A 24,057-nucleotide genomic window follows, 5' to 3' on the forward strand; every position below is an offset into this window, starting at 1 on the left:
AATGAAAACCGACGTGGAACCTACGCCGCCGCGGCTACGCCGTAGGACCTACGCACGACTATAAATCGCCCTTTACATTCCCAGGCACATGCTGACAAAATATAAAGAGGTTTCAGAAAGCCAAGAAAGACCAATTCTTAAGTATATAATGCTATGCTATTCATACATTTATTATTTTAAATACTCTTATAGGTTAGCATAAAGAACGGTTATAATTTACATTTAACATCTATAGGATTATAACAGTCCGATTACTGTCTTATAAGAAAAAGTTTCACATCCTGTGAAAAATGTGCCATAATACAATGTCATCTATAATGTTCCTGTCTTTCTATTTTATGTTTTTTTTCTGCTTTGCAACAGTAAAGGTCAATGTTTGTCATTTTATAAATACAAATTGGTCTTTTTCTAGAGTTGTTCATAATTTTTTTCATATTTCTGGTGCAGGTCTGTTAGATTTGTACTGCGGGCTCTTCAATAAGGGTTCCAAGTATATCAACAGGGTCCAGGTGAGTCGGATAATCTACACTGTGGTTCGTGGTTGTTGTTTTCAAACGGATGGACTGTCCCACACTCTCTTCAACTTCTTTCTGAAGGCTCTGAGCAATGCCAGGTTGTCACCTGCCTGTTTACATGCTGTTATTCACAAACAAGCCTATATCTAACTTGTGACATCCTTCCCCAGGACAGAAAAGCAGCTGATGGTGCTGGCGAATCTGGTATCTGCTGCCAACGTGTTTCTGTGTTCAGTGCTTCTGTCATGCAGGAAAAGAGTTTGTGGTCTGGGTGAAGAAGTCCTGTCATCTTTGCTGTATGTTTACACTCAGATGAGACCCAGTTCAGGGCTGAAAGAAGAGTTGGTCAAGTTTTTCTACATCCAGCTTTGTGTTCATCACCCCAAAGGAGTCAAGACTCCTGAAACAGGTACAATGCACCAGGATTTTATTAATGTGAATAAATGTCCTATATCTATATGTATATCTGGGTGGTTGCTGTAAAAATCTGTTCAGTAAATATTTGCCATTTGATAGATGACTTTGGCTATTAAACAATTCAAATTTGATAAAAATAGCGTCTAGCGCTACATAAAGACTACATTGGCCGTTTCTGTCTCTTTGCATAAAGACAAGAGTACAGGACAGGTATTCAAAACATATGACAGTAACAATGAACAGGCATATTCCACAGACCAGTGTCGTCATTCCTAATAGTGGCATCTTAATAAGGTTTAACCAAAATGCTCTCCCTGCACAGGTGCCCATGCTGAGAACTGGGTCAAATGGCAGGGTCAGCTGTGCGCCCTGTATGAAGCCCTTATTGGCGAGATCGGTCAGATCGGCAGCAGAGGAAAATACGCTACAGGATCTCGTCATATAGCTGTCAAAGAAAACCTCATTGAGATGACTGCTGATGTCTGCCACCAGGTAATTCATGTTGCTGCTTGGTAATGCGTAATACAAAGAAAAGCTCTTCATGTCATGACTGTGATTATTATAATATGTGACATAATACGCCATACATACAGTACTGTTTCTTCAGGAAAAAGTCAGTATTTAGTGTGAACTTAAAACACATCTTCAACTCTTTTGAAGAGACTGAAGTCATTAGATTATAGATTATGATTTCATTTTATTTGGCTTTAAGAGAGCCTACAGGTTCCTGCTATTGCTCAATTGTCAAATAGTTGACACTTTAGCTTATAAGTTTACTCTTTTTATATATATATAGATATAATATATATATTGTAATCATATTTCATGTCTTTTCTGGTTGTATTTTGATAAAGAGACTGAAAAATATTTGCATATGGTCACTATACCATTGCAAAAACAATTGTGGCATGATGGCCTAGGACGTTTATACAGTACTGTACACCACAATGCCTGTCAGGTTAACACTGTTACTGTGTTCACATTTAGAAAAGATGATTTTTTACTTGAATCAGCTCATTCCTTAATACCTATATTATTTATGAATGTGTGTTTCCTGTAGTTGTTTAGTCATGGCACCCATGTCCAGGAAGTAACATCATCTCTGTATCGAGATACTCAGCGAGACAGTCCTCAGAGCTGCAAGCGCAGACGAATCGAGCAGCCGTTGGCAAATTGGGAGGTGATACGCTCCAAACTGCAGTCCCACCACAGCGACTTCGATATGATACCCTGGTATGGTTTACTTAAGCATAAAAAAATATAAAATATTTTAAATACTCCAAAAAGAAGCCATTCTGAAATACCAGTTTTTGGACGAAATCTGATAGAAAAAAAAATGCTTATTAACAAGAAATCGTGACAGACGCACTGATCTCTTAATTTGTAATAAGAACTTTTCAAATGGTGAATTTGTTTTCATTTCACTTAACTGGTGTTACTTCATAGTTAAAATCATACAATGGTCTGTTGCTTCATTTATCAATAACTTTTTTGTGAATTAAATGACTAAGACTTGCTTTCAATATTGTTAGCTCATAAATAAATAAAGGAATACATTTCTTTATTTTTATAGAAACTGTAATGTTTAGTGCATTCAACCATGTAATTGAAAATTAAAATATGGGAAATATTTGTATTTATGGAAAATGTCCAACAAAACCAGAGTTTGGTTTCTAAGCCAACTAACTTACAAATTTTATCAAATTTTAGTCCAGTTCCCATTCATGAGATTCACATTTGCAGCACATATTTTTTGGTGAAAAATACATATTGAAAACACCTTATAGACATATAAACAAAACAATAAACTTGATTTTCACTACATAGGAGCTTAAAAATCATATGATGGAAATGTTATGGTTAATGCAACAACATTGTTTGTCCTGCTAAGTTTAACTTATCATTATTATAATAGCAAGAGTCGCAAGATGAGGAAAAAGGACGAAATTAGGCCAATCACACAGGATTTTGGAAACTTGTTGAACAAATTAAAACTTTACTGCGATTTCGCCGATATTCCTTGTTTTGACATCACTAACAAAATCTAATTGTAAACACATTCAATGTATACTGGGCACCTTGTTTTTTAGAGTTTTGCAGCCTGTTTTATTTGTGAATAGTGACTAATAATGAAGCAGTATTGAAACTGATTGTGTCAACCAACAGGTTACAGGTCACAGCCACCCTGATATCCAGATACCCCTCTATCTTGCCAGTTGATGAGCTCGTGCCTCTGCTGGGGTTACTTTGCCAGCTTCAGGGTGAACAGCAGCGAAGAGGTGATAGGGGACCATATGTCCTGCGCTGTCTGAGAGAGGTTGCGCTCTGCCATGCCAAAAACTCAGGAAACTCCTCATCTCAATCTGCTGAACTGGGCCGTCTGTGGGGCAAAGTTTGGGCTCTGGCTTTGCGAGGAGTCAGCTCAGCACAGACTGGCACTCTCTGTCTGGAACTGTTGCGTACCATGGTGCAAGAATCCCTGGTCCCTGTTGATAGAGAATTCTGGAAAATCTTCTCTGCTGCCGTCTGCAAACCTTCCCTGTGAGTTTCTTTCATTACACAAGCATATTTAAATGTACACTATTATTTACATTTACATTTAAGCATTTGCTTAAATGTTAACATCTTATTTGCGTTTACATTTCTTACATTATTTGCATTTAAGCATTAGCCAGACTCTATAGGGCGGTTTCCTGGACAGGGATTAGCTTAAAGGTGCTCTAAGCGAATTGAAGCGTTTTAGACCATAAAACATTTTTTGTTACATACCGGAAACATCTCCTCACTATCTGCTTGCTGCCTGTCCGCTGATCAAACTGTAAAAAAACGCGATCTCTGTAGACAGCCCAGGCTTCACAAACGGCAATATCAACATACTGGCCAAACCTAGCATCACAAAACAAAACAAAGTATTCCAGCCAATAAACGACAAAAAGGATTTGGGGGTGGGGGTTGGGCGCGTTCATGAAAGCACGGAAGGGAGGGGGAGGGGGAGGAGTTAGCTGGATTTAGGAGGTTTTGTTTTCGTTGGAGGCAGCCAGGTGTGCTGTTTGTCCATCAGTATATGGTAAACAAGAAAAGTGGGATGTGAAAACGAAGGGTCAAATAATTGACATTTGGACTTCTGTACATTTTCATGTGTATACACACATTTGAACTTTTACATTTGGCATTTCCGTTTACATTTAGGCATTAAGCAGATGGTTTTATAGAAATTTTTAAAAGTGAGGAAGCAAAGCATGAAGGATTGTCATCTAATTTATATATGTAGAAATAACATAATAAATAATATAGAACATATATGTAAATATTATAAATCAAATAATGTATTATTATATACATAATTATAGAATGTTATAAAAGCAAACGTGATGAAATTGTAGGACAAAAGGTTTCGTTGAATCATGTCTTGTTTGTAAAAACATCTGTATGCACAAATTTGTGTGTATGCATAGTAAAAAAGACTGAAAGTATATGTTTTTAAAAAGTATATCCATAATTCTTATTTTTTTACTTTTGGCTTTTCTCGTCTTTCTCTATCTACAAGAAAATATTTTTAATATTTCAAGCATTTTTGTTTAGAACCAAGATATTTTGTCTTAATTGTGCAGCCCTTTCAAAAAATCTATTTATATGCATTGCATGTGTGGATATGTGTGGATATCTATCTATTATAGGCAGATTATATAAACAATATCCACCTTTAGTATAGATGGTTTCAACAGTTACAACATAAACACCTGGCTTTCGTGGTCATCACGTAACTTCCGGTAAACTCTGCAAAGAATAAATAACAACAAAGTCATTTTAAAGTAGTTTATTTATAAAACAAGCAAAATAAACAACACATAGATTACATAGGAACCCAAAACATTTGTTATTTTCGACGAGGTATTTGTTTAAAAGTTCAGTTTCAGCAACTAATCAGACCATTAAACAAACAGAAACCGGAAGTAAAGTTCGGACCAGACGCTTATCGCATCACCGCACGTGCTCCCGATGAAGCAGTCTATAGAGACAGAATTTTATAGAATTATTTGTGTTTAAACTACATTTTCTAGCAGGTGTTACAACAAAACCTCTGTTTGTTACAATGAACCCCACCTACCTTTATGGGGTAATACGTTTGCATTCCTGTCACTTTTCGATATAATTTTACGATAACGGTATGTCCCAAAAAAACACATTTTAAGTGTTAATTTGTAGCAGAGATGTATGTTGATTGGCTAAAAAAATATTAATCTAACTTAAATATTTTTTAGTAATAGAGCCAAAGCCAAAAGCATTACTTTGTGCCCCGCTCTCCCCTATACAGTATTTCTTTCATGGTTAGAAATTGCCAATGCAGTTAATTTCTTTTCTGTTTTTCCTCAGTGTTGGTGCTATCTGCCTTGCTCAGGCTTTGGTGAATTGCTCTGTTCCTAAGAGCATTCACAGCAGTGATATGACCAGTGGAGTGTTGATGGAGACGGGTGGAGAGATGCCCACTCTGAGAGACTCCATCATCAGCTGGCTGCTCATGAATGAACAGAGCGAGGAGATGGAGGAGAACTGCAAACCTCATCTTATTATCACCAGGTCTAACATCTCTATATCAAACATATTTGAAGATGTGTCTGCAGTAGTCTGGCTCCAGTCACTGAGGCTGTGGTGCTTTTAAATCATCTGTGCTTTGAACATGTCAGCTTCTGGCTCAAACAATGGCATGAGTTTTGGCTCCAAGTCATCCATTTTATAAAATCTTTTTAAATGCAATTTAACAAAAAATAGGCTGTTTACACTTGGCATTAACATGCGTTTTCGTCGATCGGATCACAAGTTGACGACGTTAATGCCAGGTGTAAAAGGTGTTCAGAACGTTTTGAGCTAGTCCACTTTCGACCACTTTCAACCACATCCAGAGGTAGTCGAAACCACTTTCGATCGGATCGCTTTGGAGTTGCGGAACGCACATGTGGTTGAATGTGTTCGAACAGCCACACGCGACCGCCTTCTCTCCGCTCATTTATCTAATCTGAGGTATTAAACACAAGTTTTACATCTTTTTTGACTTCTGGCATGAACATACAGTAAACAGCGCTATTTTTAGCCTTTCATTGATAAATCTATAGCGGAGGATCTCCGTAGTTTTGTTTTGAAAGCGTGTGAAAGTGGCGCGATCCTGTTTCATCAATTGCGCTGAAAATTCAGAGAAAGCTTTTACATACACACATACAAAACTCTGTGCAGCATGTTTACTTGCTAAAAAAGCAGTGGACTCCGACATAATATTAGTTTGCGTGCATATCAACTCATAATTACTCCCGCTCGCGTTTGAATGACAGCAGAGAGACTCGCCCTCCGTCTCACAGACCACCCCCTCACAGTATTCAGCACAGAAGTGGTCGAAAGTGGACAAAAGAGGCGGATTTAAATACCAGGTGTAAACGTAATGTGTCTCTCTCGTCCACTTCTGATCCGATCGATGAAAACACATCTTAATACCAAGTGTAAACAGCCCCAAAGGCTAGGGTTTGGTTGGGTTGGGTTAGGTTAGGTTTAGGACTTAGGTTAACCAAATTTAATTTTAATTTCACAATTAGTAATGAATATTTTTTCACAAATTAATGCATTTAAATCAAAAGGTTTAAGACACAGAGAAATTTCAGTTAAGTGACCCTAAACTGGTTCTGATATATGTGGATTTCTGCATGTGCTTTATGGTATTAATGTATTTTGGTCTTTGTAGGGATTTTCCACTGAACCTCATTCCTAGAATTTTGGTGTGTTTAACACTTAAAGACAGCAGAGCCGGCTTGAATTTTCTGATGGGCGGTCTGGTCTCAGAGAGGTGAGTATGATACAAAATTGTTTTAATGTCTCTTCTAGAATTGTTTGATCACATTGACAAATTTACATACACTTAGTAAGGTCATTTGACAACAATGTAGCACACATTTTCAAATTGTGGGTTGCACAGTGAGATAAGGTGGGTCGCACAAAATCACTTGGCTATTGAACTATTTAGACCAGTAATGACTATCTAAGACAAATGCAGTTAAACTTATATTTCATTCATACAATGACAAAATAAAATTATGACTACTATCTTCTAAAATAGAACAAATGTGTGTGTTTCCATATATCCATTTAAAAATATTGTTGGGGATCATGAGACCCATTTAACTGTGTACCTAACATGTACCTAAAACATTTGTCATGGGATCTGATGTACTGATAAACACTACAAACATGGCAACATGTAAAGTGTAATATGCAGAATGCTAGCATTTTATTCAGACAAAAGCCAGTGTCAGATCTTGTACATTAATATTTCATTGCAAGTATTTAGCTATTTGGATTGTGCTGTAGATAGACACTACCATAATACTGTTAAATGCTTGCTTCGGATTGGTTGGCAGTTTTCTATAACAGTGTGACTACCTGTGCTATTTGAACTACAGGACCATTGAAGTAATTAACCTCCTATGGTTTGCACCATAATACTTTATTCTGTGTAACTGGGACCTGTTGTACACAAACATGGACAAATACACTGCTTCCAACATAAAAAATGTTTGGTTATTATATTTATTGGTTCTTCCTAACCCCAAAATAGCTGGAAGAAATAAAATAAAAAAACTACAAACCAAATCTCGGGTATTAGGAGGTTAAGGTAGTCAACATAAGCATAGGCTACATAAACATTTTGGGAATCAAAAAGAGGTATGTCTTGAGGTGTTGTACTCAGAAATAATTGACTCCAGACAATTAAAAGTTTTACATATTCCTCTTGGACATTACTTCAATAGTTCAATGGTCTGTCTTGGTCTGCCAATTGATCTTGTTTAACATTAAGGTTTTTGTTTCCCAAACAGCTTCTCACTTCAGAGTTCTTCCTTCACAGAGGAGAAAGAGAGTTTAGGGGAAGTGGAGAGTCTGTATCTACAGTTCAGTTTTGACGACACATCTTCCTGCTCTCCAGTGAAAGCTCAGAGAGAAAGTATATGTTTAGACAAACCACAGTTCACTGTTATTCAAACTCTCAGGACCAAACTGGATACGAGTCTACTGTCTGTGGCCGAGCAGCTCTTTAACTGTTATTCTCCTGATGTAAGTCGTTTAAAGCTGCAATCTGTCACTTTTCCATCTATAGTATAATATTACCATTCTCTGTTTGAAGATTGAACATTGCATGTTACTTTTTATGCTTATCTTTATGTGAGTTAAAGTCACTTGAACTAGAGGTCTTCACAAGTCCACTTAGATCCAAAAACCAGAGGTCCGACCCAGGCGGGTTCGGGTCTAAAGCCGCCTTTCCACTGCACACGACATACGGAAACGACAGTCGGAGTTCTCCCCCTAGTGGCTGTCGTAATGAAGTTTCAGTTTAATCGTATATGGGAGGGAAGCTCATTCCAGCGCAAGAGGCTTCATTCTAATATTTTTACCATGGTGGAATAAATAAATGAATGCAAATGAATGAAACAATAAACAGCTATGCATATATCACAAAGATTGCCAATATTTTTTTGAGAGAACATATAAAGACAAGATAAAAATAATTACATACACAAATTAAATTAATAATGTATTTATTATCAGTAATCAATAGTGTTTTTTTAAGGATTCAAGTGTAACTAATAAAGTTAAACCAAAAGGATTAATCATTTTCACCTCACACACAGTTTGTGATTGCAATACAATGAAATACATCACTTCCGGTCGGCATATCGCATGCTGTTTAGTCGCACAAGTTCAAATTTTTTAACGCATCCAACCGTCAAAACGGATCCGATATTTACGCATCCGCAGATGGTCGGCACCTCACGCATCCGCTTTGCGACTCTCCATAGGAAATGAATGACTTCCGGCTTATCGGCCGTCGTTTGTCGTGTGCAGTGGAAAGGCGGCTTAACAGTTTCAGCAAAAGGAAACTGAATGGAGCATCTCTTTTATCATAAACCTTTTCGACGCGTCTGCAGCAGGAACGTATTTTGACATGATGCACATAGGTTTATGACAAGCAGGCAATACGTCCTCGGTAATAAATGCGAAATTGCCCTGATGTCGGTTCTGTGTTATAAATGCAGCTCCATCTGAAAGCAGCTGATGGCGATTTACTACTAATCAAGGATCCGGCTTTACTGATGAAACACGCATGAGAATCCCCCGATATATATTGCCCAGCCCTAGATATGATCTGTTTCTGAAAGTGCTAATCTTAAAGTAAGGTTTCTTTAACTTTACAGGGTTCAAACCCTCCTCATGAGTGTGTGGTACGCTGTGCCTTGTTGCTGACTGGAGTTCTGGCTGCTTACATGTCTATTGGGCTTCTTACAGAAGAACAAGCCTGTCATTCTTCTCTCTTCCTCAAAGCCAAGGTCACATTTGTTTTATAATTGTAGTTTGATAGACTGTTTTAAATGTGTGTAACCACATGGAGTAATGATTTACCTGCTGGATTTATTTTCTTTTTAGGCATTGGTTCATGAATTCAGTCATTACATATCGACAGCAAAGAACAAACTTGGAGAGAGTGACACAATCGCAACAATACAGTCTGTTATGCAGCTGTATTCAAATGGTATAAGCAGAGGAGAAAAGGTGAGACACATCACTTTTTAAATGACTTGAAACGTAGGAGGAGATTTTTTCTTTATTTTCAAAAATAAACCAATAGAATTAAATCAGGACCAAATGATACATTTTTATCAAGCATTTTGTTTATTATTACATTCCTTTGTTGTTAAATGTAATTAGTTAAATATTAAAGATCCTAAAGATCGTATTTTTTGGTAATTGTGTATGTTTTCTTTCTAGGAGGACAACATATACAGTATCTCTCGCAATGTATTTATGAAGACTTTGCCAGCGAGGTTGTTGAATGACTTGGGTGATATATCCAAACAGCTGGTAAAACCCGTTGCACTGAGAAAAACTTCCTCAAATTACCATGATTTTGCCATAGTTTATTGAACGTGGTGGAAAATAAATACCAGTTTATCCAGCCTTTTGTTTATGTCATGCTAAGAAAGCCAACCAATGCACATTTTTTACATCTTTAGCTGAGTAACTCGGGTAAAAAAGAAAGCACGGTTATGGAGAACGAGACAATGGATGAAGACATGGATGTGAGCAGAATTCAGACTGACAATCATGAAGAGATTGATCTGTTTGAAGATGGAGATGGCCCACATCACAGCATCACCAGACCCAGCCAACCTAGTGAAGAAACTGCTGATATTAGCACAGGTACTCTGTACTCTACTCTCTGCTCTATTCACATGAAGTATCCTACTTAACTCTTTTTTTCTAAATTTCTGTAAGATTTAAATCATACATTTGTCTTCTTTGTGTTCACAGGTGCCTTGAGTGCCTTATCTGAGCAGCATTTGACTAACCAGGATGTAGCTTTCCTGTCTGTGCTTGGATTCCTGTCGCTGTGTGCATCCTCAGATCTTAATGGTGGCTTCTCTTTCAAACCTCTGGACATGCAACGCAAGCTGCTCAAACTGCTCGATCTCACAGACTTCTCTCAACCACTGCACCTCAACATGGTGATTATATTAACATATGTTATCTGTTTGTAAATGTATTTGTTTGTTGGAAGGAAAATATTTTGAAAATATCAAGTTGGTAATTAGTAAAAAGAACTGTATTTTTCGCTCCGGAGTATAAGTCGCATTAGTTTTGAAGAGGAAAAAAAAAATATAAGTCACACTGGATACATCGCATCTATAATAGAAAATGATTTCACAAAATCCAAGTCGAAGAACAGGCATTTTATCTGGAACTCAGCTAAACAATAGCACAGAACGGCAAGCTGAATTTGTGTCCATACATGTTAAAGTAACATAAACAGTTATTTACACGATACACAATAGCATACAGAACATACCTGGGAGACTGAATAGGCTAAATTAACACGACAAATCAAATAAAGTTCAAAAAGGTCCCGATGTCATTCCGCATCACTGAATCCATTGAATTACATGAATACAGGAGCAGCATGGAGCGGACTTTCGCGGCTGTAGACCGTAATGGTTTCTCTTGGTTCATATGAAATAATTTTGATGTATAAGTCGCACTTGACTAGAAGTTCCAGTACCCGCCAAACAATGAAAAAAGTGTGACTTATAGTCCAGAAAATACGGTATGTTTCATTTCATTCCACAATCCATTCTGCCCAATGACCATCATTCTGACAGGAAGTTGTCATCAGATCGATCATCCTACAGAAAGATGCAAACTCCTCACCTTTCGGTTTTCACCCTTTGAGATCAAAATATATAATTTACGAGATTCGCGTGGATCCAATGAGAAAATATTTTGGGTGTGGGGTGTGTGGAACAAATGTGTTGTTTGTTCCACACAGCAGAGCTGAAGATAGACAGTGATCTTTCAAGGGTAAATATAGGATCGTGTTTGATAATTGTGCTCACGTCTTGTATCTTCTGCAGCACCTAAAAAGTTGACGCAGCAGTTTTTGTTATCAAAAGTGCATTTTGAGACTTTCACGCTCTGCGCTGAACAAATTGTTCCTAATCGCTGTGCCCTGTGTTTTTGCGCCCTCTTACGCTCTTTGAAGACCACTCTTGCCGCTGCATTCTGGATCATCTGTAGGGGGTTAGTTGTGCAGGCAGGGAGTCAAGCCAGTAATGCATTGCAATAGTCCAGTCTGGACAGCCCAAGAGCCTGGACTTGCTTATGTAAGATGCTTAGATAGGAAAGGTCTAATTTTTCTAATGTTGTAGAGGATGAATCTACAAGAGCGGGTGGTGCTGGCTAGTGCTGTACAAAAAATTGCATGTGATTGTCATGCACATCTCTTCAGTAAAGCAGCATTTACTACAAAGCCATAGATCACAGACAGTCAGGGCAATTTCACATTAATTATTCGCCTGCAATATGTATGCGATATGGCCCAGCTTGTTAAGGAACTACGGCTCTGTGTAGTAAATGCTGCTCCATCTGAAAGCAGGTGATAGCAAATTACTACTAATCAAGGAACCGGCTTTACTTTTATACACTTAGGCGCATTTTACGCAGCTTAGGCCAGGGTTCCCCAAATCTTACCCTGAAGAGCCGGAGCACTACAGATTTTGGGTCCAACCCTAATCAAACTTACCCACCTGTGATTTTCTAGTGATCATGAAGACCTTAATTAGCTTGCTCAGGTGTGTTTGATTAGGGTTGGAGCTAAACTCTGCGGAGATCCGGCCCTCCAGGGTAAGATTTGGGAAACCCTGGCTTAGGCTCTATTCATGTATGCGGTTTGAATCTGTTGTTACACTTTCACTGCTGTCGGTCTTTCTAGTCATTTGTAAATCTTTGTTCCTCTGTTTGTAGTATCTTTCCTTATTGAAGAAACTTCCAGCAGAGGTCACATCTCTGGCCACTGAAGAATGGGATGCTCTTCTCAGACCTCTGCCGTAAGGGAACTTGTCCCTATATTTACTGAATTACTAAATAACTGTTGGTTTTATAAACGATACAACTCAACACAACAGTTTGAAATGTTTTTCATTTCTTTGCAGAGATGTCTGTTCCCTGTATCGGCAAGACCAGGAAGTGTGTGCTGCCATACTGTATGCTTTAATACCAGCCATCAGCTGTCTGGGCCGCACAGCGTCTGAGAGCGAGTCGGATAATGAGATGGCACATGTCCGTGGAGCTCTGCTCAAGGTCATTTCAGGTTTCTGGTAAGGAGCAGCACACCTTCTCCATGATGACCTCTCATTGTATACTCACCCTCGATGTATATGTTATTTGTTTTAATTTTAAAGGGGGTCTTGTAATCCTTTTTCAGTATGTATTTTGTGTGTAATGTTGCTGTTTGAGCATAAAAAAATCTATATCTACTCCAAAGGGAATATTCAAATTTTTCCAGAATTACAATGAAAGGCTTGTTGTTGCAGCCTATTTGAGTAAAACAATATCAAGAATTTGATAAAGGGCATAATAGACCCCTTGTAGTTCCAGAGGGATCAATACATTTAAATATAAATCAATTTCTTAATCCTGTAAATTTGCTTTAAAAGACATTTTGGAAAGAGCTGGGATCGTGTGGATCCCTTTTTGGTTTTAACCAAATTATTTCTCTAACAAAAGAGTTACAGTACCATGTTGTTTTAGTATATTATGACAATAATGACAATAATTAACATATGGTAGTCAGTGTACAATGAAAATGTAATAAAATAAATATATATATATATATTTTAATAACATTTCTTAAAAGGATAGTTCGGCCAAAAATGATATTAAACCCATGATTTACTCACCCTGAAGCTGTCCTATGTCCATAATATTTCAGACATACACATTAGCAGTTACTTCAGAAAATGTCTTATATCCTCCTGCTGCTAAAAAGTAAAGTTACAGGGTCCACCTCCTTCAAGTACAAAAAATGTGCATATATCCTTCCCCCCAAAAAAATCCAAACGGCTACAGGATGATAAACAAAGGTCTTCTGAGGGTAATCCGCGCAGTGTTTTTCTAAATATCCATATCTGAAACTTTAAACGGAAATAACTAGCTTCTGGTAGCACCGGAATCATGTGTTCAATATCATTTTTGGCCGAACTATCCCTGTAAAGATTTCAAAATAACTTTTATGGATAATTTGGCACTTTCTCTTTGCAGTATCTTGGGTAAATCTGGCAAATGCTCTTCATCTGTGAGGGCTGCACTGGGGAAGTGTTTACTGGCTTTGCTGGAGGTAAGAACAAAATACAAAAATCGCATATAAAAAAATAACATTTTACCGTTACATCAAAGGCTTGTAGTAGCATGAAAAAATTTAATAAACATTACTGGGAGTTTGATTAAGCGAAACTAGGAATAAAATACTTTTAGAGGGCAGTCCCACTACATTTTTTGTTCTATTGCTTTCCATTTATACCAAGTGGAAACCATAGACTGTAAAAAAACATCTGGACATTGTTTCCTTGACGTCACCTATAGGTTTGTGAAGAGCTTTTTTGAAGCCTAAAGAAGGCGGTATCTGCCGTCACCATCATGACCTCGCGTCACCGCGCATCACTTGTGGATAACTGAAAATGGGTAAAGAGGCGGGATGGGGCTGAAGCTGAGGTGGCTGGTTGCTAAAACCATACCTGCCTAGCTCAACTCTAGTGACAGCAGTGGCAGTTCAGCCATCACAAAAGTGGCCACGCCCTTAAAGGATAAGTCCATTTTATAAAAAAAATCCAGATAATTTACTCACCACCATATCATCCAAAATGTTGATGTCTTTCTTTGTTCAGTTTTTTGAGGAAAACATTGCAGGATTTTTCTCATTTTAAAGGGGACATTCCACAAGACGTTTTTAATATATTAAATAAATCTTTGATGTCCCCAGAGTACATATGTGAAGTTTTAGCTCAAAATACCATATAGGTAATTTATTGTGGCATGTTAAAATAGGCACTTTATGGGTCTGAGCAAAAATGCACCGCTTTTGTGTGTATCCCTTTAAATCCAAACGAGCTGCTCAGGTGGGCGGAGTCTCAAGCGCTCGCGCTGTAGACAAGAGAGGGAGATTTTATCACGAAAGAAATTAGTAAGCGATGTTAAGCATTATATATTTAAAGTTTAAAAAGTCAATCATCTGTTTTATGCATACTAAATACATGTTTATCAGCAGATGGGGAACATTGTGGAATAAAAAATAAAGACTTTTAGGTGTCAGGCTGCCAGTGTTTTAAACAGGCACAATGATTTTCAGCATGTTACAATAAAATCCACTTCCACAAGCACTCAGAAGTTTACTTGTTGACCAAACCACACGAGCACATTTAAATGATCTGTAATAAAACAACACGTTTAATGCTTAAACTTTAGAGAAACTGATCAAATGACATGTTTAAGTTTATTGTGTACACATATTGAACACATTCGCGTTTCTGTCAGTTTCTCACTCTCTATCTTGTAACTCCTCGTATTCATTTGAAACTTCAGAGAAACATTAAACTTGTTGTTCTCTCACTCTGTCTCGTGCAGTGCATTAATCCTCATGTTCATTTATATAAACTTCAGAGAAACATATTAAACAACATACTTGAAAGTGAACCGTCACGTTGCTCTCTCTCTCTCTCTCTCTCTCGTTCGTTCGCTCACTCGCTCTCTCTCTCACTCTCTCTCTCTTGCACTAAGATAATGTTAATCATTTAGAACGTTAATTCAATCTTTAGAAAGATTATTAAAACTACAATTTATAAGATTATAGGCTCCTGTTTGTGTTTGAGGGAATACAAACGCGTCGCGCTGTCAGTCATTCTTTTTCTCTGTCTATCGCACTCGTGAGGCCATTCATGGTTGGATAGTGCAGTTGAAGGGGAGGTATCATTATAATAAGATCCCCTACCTACGCGGGGGAGCGAAATCCGAATGACCTATATATTCACATGCTTGCAGAGAGAGACTTACTAAAACAAAGTTACAGGGTTGCTATTTTTCATGTTTCTGGGATGGTAGAAGCACTGGGGACCCGATTATAACACTTAAACATGGAAAAAGTCAACAAACAGTTAACAGTTTAAATGCAACTTCAAAGGACTCTAAATGATCCCAAACGAGTCATAAGGGTCTTATCCAGTGAAATGATTGTCATTTTTGGCAAGAAAAATAAAAAATATGCACTTTTAAAACCACAACTTCTCATCTTCCTCCGGCTGTGTGACGTGCCAGCTCGACCTTACATAATTGCGTAATGACGTCGAAAGTTCACGTGTTACATACATTTTCCAACGATATTAAACAATCAACTGACACAAAGACATTAATTAGTATCAATCCACAGACAACAACGTCGGAACGGTCCTCTTTCTACACACTTGTAAACACTGGGGCGTAGTTTCGCATACTTCATCCGTGACCTCTTGAGGTGATGACACAATTACGTGAGGTCGTGCTGGCTCGACACAGGACCGGAGGAAGACGAGAAGTTGTGGTTTAAAAGTGCATTTTCGCTAATAAAGACCCTTATGCCTTGTTTGGCAGTGGATTAAAACTGTTAAGTGTTGGGGTCCATTAACTCTTTCACCGCCAGCGTTTTTAAAAAAAGTTGCCAGCCAGCGCCAGCGTTTTTCATGATTTTCACCAAAGTTTAAGGCCTTCCAGAAAATGTTCTTCTTTAAATAAATAAACAAACAATATACCAAATGAAAGAACAGACCCTCTGCTTTCAAACAAAAAAACCCGTTTCATCCTACCTTTAGTGGTTCTTTTGCAATCAGCTTTTGAATATGGGTAGGTTTTTGCAAAAACACCATATTTTGAGCAAAAAGCAAAAATAATTCCATATTTGTGACGGACTTTTCATAGAGATCCCATTCAGAGCGATCTTTAGAACAGACACGGACATGCAGCAGCTTGCCATAGGGTAATACTTCCGGTTTTAAAAAGTTGCGGAAGGGCGCCACCTGGTGGATAATAGCGGTATTGCGGAAAGACGGAAAATCTCGTCATTGGCGGGGAAGCGTTTTCTCTTAATTGACGAGATATCTCGTCAATGGCGGGGAAAGAGTTAAAGTCCATTAAAATTAGAAAAATCCTGGAATGTTTTCCTCAAAAAACATAATTTCTCCTTGACTAAACAAAGAAAGACATCAACATTTTGAATGACATGGTGGTGAGTAAATTATGTGGATTCTTTTTAAGAAAATGGACTAATCCTTTAATTATGCAGAACATAAAGGCTTAATATAATTTAAATGTATGTACCCCCATCACAGTTGTCATGAAGGTCAAAATTAAATTTTTGTTCCAGACTGTAAACACATTATTTTCTACTCTAATTTTTAACATGGGTGTCTATGGGGATCTACTCCCTTTTAGAGCCAATCTAGCGGCAAGTCGGTGAATTGCAGTTTAAGTCACTATCCGTATTGGCTTGATCAGAGAAATCGGAAAGTTGCCCATCGGTGAAACTGCAAGCAAGAAGATACTGTATTTTTCATTTAGCTGCATACCGAAGTTCAGATCTGGTGCACTCTGACCTGCGAATTTGTATCACATGAAGAGATGAGACCAGTAGAAAATCCGTATGTCATGGCATGACATTTTGCTATTGAAAAGCAAAGATGGACCAATGCACTCCCCACCCATATTCGCAGCAACGTCCGAAAAATGTTTGCATGTTCATAGTGTGACCGCATCTTTATTTTTAAGCATGTTATGTCACATTTATATCACATGTCACAGTTTTATCATTGTTAGCCTGTGTGTTTATTTTCCTGATGCTATAGAGACAGAGCGCAATGCGTCATAACCTGAAATCCATGCCCACTGGGGGGAAAACAATCCAACCATTGACTTTGTATTGCGAGAGGCTGCCTCCTTGACATTTCTGGCTTATAACAAAAAAAAATAATGCCGGAAAGCTGCTATGTGACAGGATGTACAGCTAGCAAACCAAAAAACCCAGAAATAAGTTTTTATAAGCTGTCGACCCCAAAAAACGAGCGTTTAAAGACAAAAGTGGATACAGGCAACTTTTCATAGTACTACTATTAGAACTACGTCCATTGGAGGGAAACTTAGTCGGTGATCCATTTTTTCTCCTTAAAGGCTGGGGTTTACGATAGCTTATAAAAACGTATTTCTGTGTTTTTTTGGCTTGTTAGCTGTACACCTTGTACACACAGCAGCTTTCAGGCATTATTATTTTTTTGTTATAAGCCAGAAATGACAAGGAGGCGGCCTCTCGCAATACAAAGTCAATAGAGACGGTTGGATTGTTTTCCCCCAGGTGGGCGTGGTTTTCAAATTAGCATAACTGCACTCTGTCTCTATATATACGTTTTTATTTCTTTATAAGGCGGACCCTTGCTGTAGGTGGGCGGTCCTAACGCTCAGGGAGGAGGAGCTACCTGTGTCTGTGGTTCTCTCATCTCATCTTGCAGATCCTCATCATCATGTCTGCATGCTGGCAGCACTGTCTGTGGAGAGGTGGGTTAAACAGACACATTGATGTTACAGTGGTAATACTGAAAGTAATTTTTTATTTAGTTTTAGCCATATTTAAGTCATCTGCATTGTTTAATAAAACTTTTAAAAGCATAATTAAACATGCAATACAGACACAGGTTAGTTCAACGAATCGTTGTATGACAAAAATAATATCAAAGTACCACAAGAGTGATTTAAAAGCATGCAGAGCAGTGTGCCGTGCTTCAAATGGATAAAAATATTACGATTATTTCTGATCGCCCCCTCCAAATCATTTTTTTTATTTTATATAAGTTATCATCTTGTTTTTATCAGTGATGTCCTTGATGGAAAATTATGATGAAATTATTTGTCAGTTAAAGGTGCCAAAGAATGCATTGAATTTTGATATTTACATAGAAGGTATGTAACTGTATTGAGTGCAAAAATGATCCAGAAACGATTTGACATTTACATTTACAACCCTATGATTTGTCATTTGAATGAAATGGTATATTTTTGCCCTATTTAAGAACCATGAATAATAATGTTGAGCTCTGATTTAATTGCTCTGAGGCTCATGTCAGTAGCTCACATTAGTAAGCAGACTTCATATGTTTGAGCCTGTATACGAAAATACAGATTTTGAGGAAAAACTAATTGTTTGGAGATTGGTAATGGGCGTTTCTGAGTGTTAAGTTATTTTTTTCAGTATAGACCTGCAAAACATAACTCAGTGATTCTTGGGAACTTGGATAAAACAGGTTTAAATTTTAAAAAAAAGTTAGTTAAATTCAAAATCTGAAGGTATATCATTATAGACCAAGGTCTTGGCTGTTCAGCAATTTACTGGTGCAACCTCCCCTGTTCGTATTTTTTTCATAAAATAGGCGTTTTTCCAGTTATTACTCATACAACATTTACTTTAAGCCTAAATAGAAAAAGTAATTTTTTTTTTATTTAATAAACATATTTTTGTATTAATAGAGACTATTAATTTAATAACAGCACTGAAGAAACATATTGTAAGCATATTCATTTAAAACAAATAAAACTCTGTCTGACGGTGGTGACACTTATCTGATGGTGGTGACATTGCCCTCATTATTCAAAAATGTACACCACTCAAGTCAATGGCTTCTTGCTTAAACTTTATGTAAATATTTTGTCCGAAAAATAACAATCCTGAGCACTGTGATGAACAAATATCAAATCATAACTTCCTAAAATACATAAAACCTTATAGAAAAGACAGAAAACCTGACGGTGGTGACAAAAACCTAATATAGATAAAAAAAATAGATGAGTTGTTCACATTAGCCATCTTGTTTCCCCTCTGTTGCTAGCTACTTCAGACCTCTTCTTAAAAATGATACATTTATTTCATAATCTAATCTAATATTTTTTATACAAAGATGACGGTGTTGACATGTTATGGTTGTCACAGTAGCAGTGTCCAAAAATGTGAACAAGTTTAAGAGAAAAGAACAAACATACAGGAGCTTGAGTGATCTTGAAGCATGCAGTAGAGCTGAAGGTTTGAAAATGGGGTCCTCAGGAATGCAGTTGACCCTGTAGTTGTCTGATTTTATTGCTTTTTATAAATATCTGACGGTGGTGACGAATATGTGGGACACATTTTGAGCAATCAAAAATAATGTATTGTATAACAAATATTGTTCAAAACTCACTGTTTGTAGTTTTTAATACATATTACAATGTACCCTTTCATGTGGTAAATATATTATTTAATTCAATTATTACTTTTGGCTTTTTTAATCAAGTTGAAATTATTATCTCTTAACCGAGAACAGCTGATTTTGTAGGCAATGGGCCAGCATATAATCATTAAATTAATAAAAAATAAAAATAAACCTATTAAAGAACCTTACATATGTGCAAAGGACCCCCTGATTATAACATTGATTTTTTTTCTTCATGAAAATGTTATTTATTTCCAACAGAATTAGCACTTTTCTTAGTGGGACATGTTTTTGCCAAAGTTTCAAGAATCAGTGAACTGTAATGTCAATAGTAGAATTTCACCCTAAACATTAGCATATAGCATTAATTAGCATGTAGCGCTAACTCAGCAGTCAAAAATTTGTTTTTAGCATTTTAACAACTTAATTAATTTAATGTGTAACTAAATGCTGGGTTCGTACACCTTGACTGTATGCACGGTCGGTGTTATGTTGAGGTCTGTTTTCCGGCAGTCTTTTGCATGCACAAGGTTTACATAAGGAGGAGAAAACAAACGCGTTTGAGGCTCACGATTAGTGTCGGCCGGTGACCTTGCATGTATTTTGTGAATACTTTGTGTGTATTTTGTGAACTCTTTTATCATTAATGGTTTTTACGCGTGTGCAGCAGAAACTTATTTAAACACGTGATGCACACAGGATCTCTCAAGGCGCAGAACACATATTTTGAAAAAAGGAACCACATATATGATAGTCCGAATACTTATTTTGAATTTGTGCCCCTCGGTTGAGCAGTCATGAGCCACTGCTTACAATATGTTTACATTGATATGGCACCTTTAAATTAACACTGTGCTCCACTGTAGAGTCTTAATCTTCAAAAATGATTATATATCCTAGTTCAATTAATTGGACTTGATTATCTGTCACTTGAAATTCTAGATTGTTCCTCATAAAAAGAGAGGATGGTGAAGGGAAGATAATGCTTCCTCTGAAGCATCAGCAGACAGCCTTTGAGAACATTTACCTTAAGGCTCAGGAGAGAATGAGAGGACAGGTAAACACTTAATTCACGTTAATTTAAATATACCTGCTAGTTAACTTTAAGACATTGAAGACAAGCAGAAGTTTTGCATGGACAAACACATTTTTTTAAGAAACTGTCTGTTTTGTTTTACTATCATCACACCACAGAGAAACTGTTCTCCTGAAGACGAGTCTGATGAGATCTTTAATTGTCGAGCAACCTTATTAAAAAGCATCTCATTGGTGATGTCCTGCAGCCCTGTGTGTGAAAAGCAAGCCCTATTTGCTCTTTTTCAATCCCACAAAGAGAACGGAATTGAGGAACAGCTTATCAAAAAGGTAAAGCGATGGACAGAAATATAAAGCCAAAACACTGTTCGTATGTTGTTGTTTAGATTTAGGTGAAATTGGAATGTTTTTCTGGTTTGCAGGTACTGAGATGTGTGTCTCAGGCACTCGGGTACAGGGACTCTGAAAGTTTAATTAATTCACACCAGCATTACCTGGTAGCTGAGTGGCTGAACCAGAAACAAGCCGACTCGCGATATACGCTACAGACCTTTCCCTACGCACTGATGGGCTACAGAGATCTTGGAGAGTTTTACAGGTACAGTATTTGGCATTTACCCCTCTAAATTACTTCTGAGTGAATCTCATGAAAATTTCTCAAATGTTACCCAAGATCAAATCAAACTAATGAATACATTATATTTGTCACTGTCCACCTGTAACCTTGAATCTCCATTTTTTTTTTTTGCATAAATCATTGATATTGATTCCCTTTGGGTCTGCCTTTGGTTTTTGCAAACATTTAACAAATGAAAAATATTGAAAAGAGCTTGCGAGGAAACCTCAAAGCTCCTTGAAACTAGTTCCTGAAACTGTCTATAAAACAACAAAACTCCACCCCACCTCTATGGTGGAGTGCCACATACATTTTGGAGGGTCTCAGTCATAAACATGGTTTCTACGTGTTTGTAATGCAAGAGTAAATAAAGAACTGATTGTTTAAATATAAACAAATAAATATAACGGTTAATGTTAAATGTATTTGAGCAGCAAAGAGATGTTTATTAGTCTATTGTTTGTCATCAACATTTGGATTTTTGGGGTTTTGGGTTTGTAACTTTAAATAATTCTACATCATTTTTATACAGAATGAACTTTGACATTTAATTGTCAATTACTCTATAAATGGCTAACCTTAAAATATAAAAATTTATAATTTACTCAACTAGACCACAAATTACAAATTTCCAAAAAGCAAATACTGTACATCCATCATTGAAGTAATCCAAGTTACTCCAATGGGTCAACTAATGTAGCGATATTAAGGTGTAGAAAACCCTAAGCTACAGGACACGTAACAAACAGTTTTTGTCAGATAATGTAAAAGTTTATCTCTAAACTTCTATTCTGTATTTTCAGGATATAAAGCTGTCTGGAAGGAACCATTGTTGTGAATATCTTTGTTTTGATATGAATGAAGAAATCTCATCTGTCAGTGGTTTGCTTCTTGATTTTAGGTCATCCTACCATGTGCTGATCCCACACCTGGTCTTCTTGAATGACTTTGAGGAGGTGAGATCTATTGGTGATCATCTTGGCCAGGATTGGAAGCAACTGCTGGCTAACTGCTTCCCCAGGATCATGGTGAACATACTGCCCCACTTTGCCCTCGCTGGTCAAGAAGCTCAGGTGGCCCAGCAGAGAGAGAAAGCACACAGGGTGTACGATTTACTGAAAGATAGCAACTGCCTTGGAAAACAGGTGAGGGTTCAATTTGGAGTGAAATTGAGATATACTTAATATCTTACTTACTTTTTCATTTAGCTGACGCTTTTATCCAAAGCGACTTGCAATTGCTATACTGTATATGTCAGAGGTCACACGCCTCTGGAGCAACTAGGGGTTAAGTGTCTTGCTCAAGGACACAATGGTGTATCACAGTGGATTCGAACCCGGGTCTCTCACACCAAAAGCATGTGTCTTATTCACTGCACCATCACCACCATCTTAGCAAAGTTTTTCTAATGCTTTTCTAAAAATAATTTCTTATGCTGTTCTGTTTGTTGCCACTAATGGTACAAAGATGAAAAAGAAGTAGGACTTTATATGCGCACAAAATTCTTTATGACGTTTTCTTATTTTCTTTATTTTTTTTAGCAAATTGACAGTCTGATTTGTAATAACCTGGCTGACATCGTGGTGGAGCTGTTAATGACGCTGCATGAGACAGCAGGAGAGTCAACGGGAAATAATGAAGATTTACACAAATTTACTGGGTATTCAATCTTATTGTACCTTTTAAGATGAATAAAACATAATCACAGAAGACATAGTTGAAAATAGAGATACCCAAAGTTCCTTTATTTTGTTTACTAAAATAAATCTGCAGTTGATGTAAAGTTTAAAGTTTATTATTACGTTTATTACGCACCACAAGAATTTTGTTTGTATAAGTATGTTATCAGATTAAGTATTTTTAAGTTTTGCATTTTGATCATCATATTAAAATATATTCATTCGATATGAGACTTTAACAAATGTAATGCTGCCTGTGAAATTCAAGCTCAAGTCTCATAACATGACATTATAGGAGCATCAATTTTGATTTAAATAATTGATTTTACATTTTCAATTTTTGACATGACCTTATTAAGTCATAATTTAAGATATCAAGGTAACATTTTTACAGAATTGTCTTTACGATGATTTTATGTAGAGAACAGTTAATAACAACAGAGTCACGAATGTACTTTTTTCCAAATTAGAGAGCTGGATCCTGCGCCAAACCCCCCGTTCTTCAGCTCGTATGTGATCAGAGCCACACTGGATTACCTGAGCAAGTGTCACAGTGCTAGCCATAAATCTCTGGTCACCATCCTGTCCAAAACACCAGTGAGTCTTTAAATCAAATGCTCATGTTCATCCTCACCTGACATATTTTAATTTCTACCTGTGTTTGTTTTGTAAATGTGTTAGATGTCCATTCAGAAGATTCTTATAGCGATATGCCAGAAAGCAGCAGATACAACCAACGCTTACGAGAGACATCGAATCCTTATGATGTACCATCTGTTTGTCAGCATGATGCTGAGGGAGGTGAAGGACGGGCTTGGTGGAGCCTGGGCATTTGTGCTTCGTGATATCATCTATACACTGATTCACAATATTAACAGCAGGTTTGCTAACATGAACAAATGTTTACAACTTTTAAGACTGTATAATAATTGAATTGTTACCCGAAAATAGTCCCCTGCTATTGAAAGTGACCAAGGGGACTACTTTTAGGTGCTGCGTAATACCATTGCGCCTCCTGCAGCCATGTTATAGCAGCAAAGTCCTTGATTATTACGATACCTAGCCATATCTGCCTAAAAAAATCACAACTTTTAATTTTCTGTCGGTCTTAGTACACAATATAACTACAAAAGAGTTAAGTTTTAAATATGAAAAATATTGAAACTCTTTGGTTATTT

General features: G+C 37.1%; 1 protein-coding gene across 2 annotated transcripts in view; it reads left to right on the plus strand.

Annotated features, from left to right (window-relative positions):
* Positions 1 to 24,057, plus strand: part of atm (ATM serine/threonine kinase) — a 60,263-nt gene that overhangs the window by 9,838 nt on the left and 26,368 nt on the right. For both annotated transcript variants that reach the window (XM_065281874.2, XM_073815633.1), the window contains exons 6-29: positions 448 to 613; positions 686 to 924; positions 1,255 to 1,424; positions 1,993 to 2,165; positions 3,099 to 3,473; positions 5,307 to 5,510; positions 6,661 to 6,762; positions 7,790 to 8,024; positions 9,164 to 9,295; positions 9,393 to 9,518; positions 9,735 to 9,827; positions 9,980 to 10,166; positions 10,278 to 10,471; positions 12,264 to 12,346; positions 12,452 to 12,616; positions 13,560 to 13,635; positions 17,737 to 17,867; positions 20,492 to 20,606; positions 20,744 to 20,914; positions 21,007 to 21,182; positions 22,102 to 22,345; positions 22,742 to 22,860; positions 23,350 to 23,476; positions 23,561 to 23,760. In XM_065281874.2, coding sequence (XP_065137946.1) covers positions 448 to 613; positions 686 to 924; positions 1,255 to 1,424; positions 1,993 to 2,165; positions 3,099 to 3,473; positions 5,307 to 5,510; positions 6,661 to 6,762; positions 7,790 to 8,024; positions 9,164 to 9,295; positions 9,393 to 9,518; positions 9,735 to 9,827; positions 9,980 to 10,166; positions 10,278 to 10,471; positions 12,264 to 12,346; positions 12,452 to 12,616; positions 13,560 to 13,635; positions 17,737 to 17,867; positions 20,492 to 20,606; positions 20,744 to 20,914; positions 21,007 to 21,182; positions 22,102 to 22,345; positions 22,742 to 22,860; positions 23,350 to 23,476; positions 23,561 to 23,760 — 4,003 coding nt within the window. The remainder of the gene's footprint in view (positions 1 to 447; positions 614 to 685; positions 925 to 1,254; positions 1,425 to 1,992; positions 2,166 to 3,098; positions 3,474 to 5,306; positions 5,511 to 6,660; positions 6,763 to 7,789; positions 8,025 to 9,163; positions 9,296 to 9,392; positions 9,519 to 9,734; positions 9,828 to 9,979; positions 10,167 to 10,277; positions 10,472 to 12,263; positions 12,347 to 12,451; positions 12,617 to 13,559; positions 13,636 to 17,736; positions 17,868 to 20,491; positions 20,607 to 20,743; positions 20,915 to 21,006; positions 21,183 to 22,101; positions 22,346 to 22,741; positions 22,861 to 23,349; positions 23,477 to 23,560; positions 23,761 to 24,057) is intronic.

This window comes from Paramisgurnus dabryanus, chromosome 8, assembly GCF_030506205.2.
Source record: "Paramisgurnus dabryanus chromosome 8, PD_genome_1.1, whole genome shotgun sequence".
Taxonomy (NCBI): Eukaryota; Metazoa; Chordata; class Actinopteri; order Cypriniformes; family Cobitidae; genus Paramisgurnus; species Paramisgurnus dabryanus.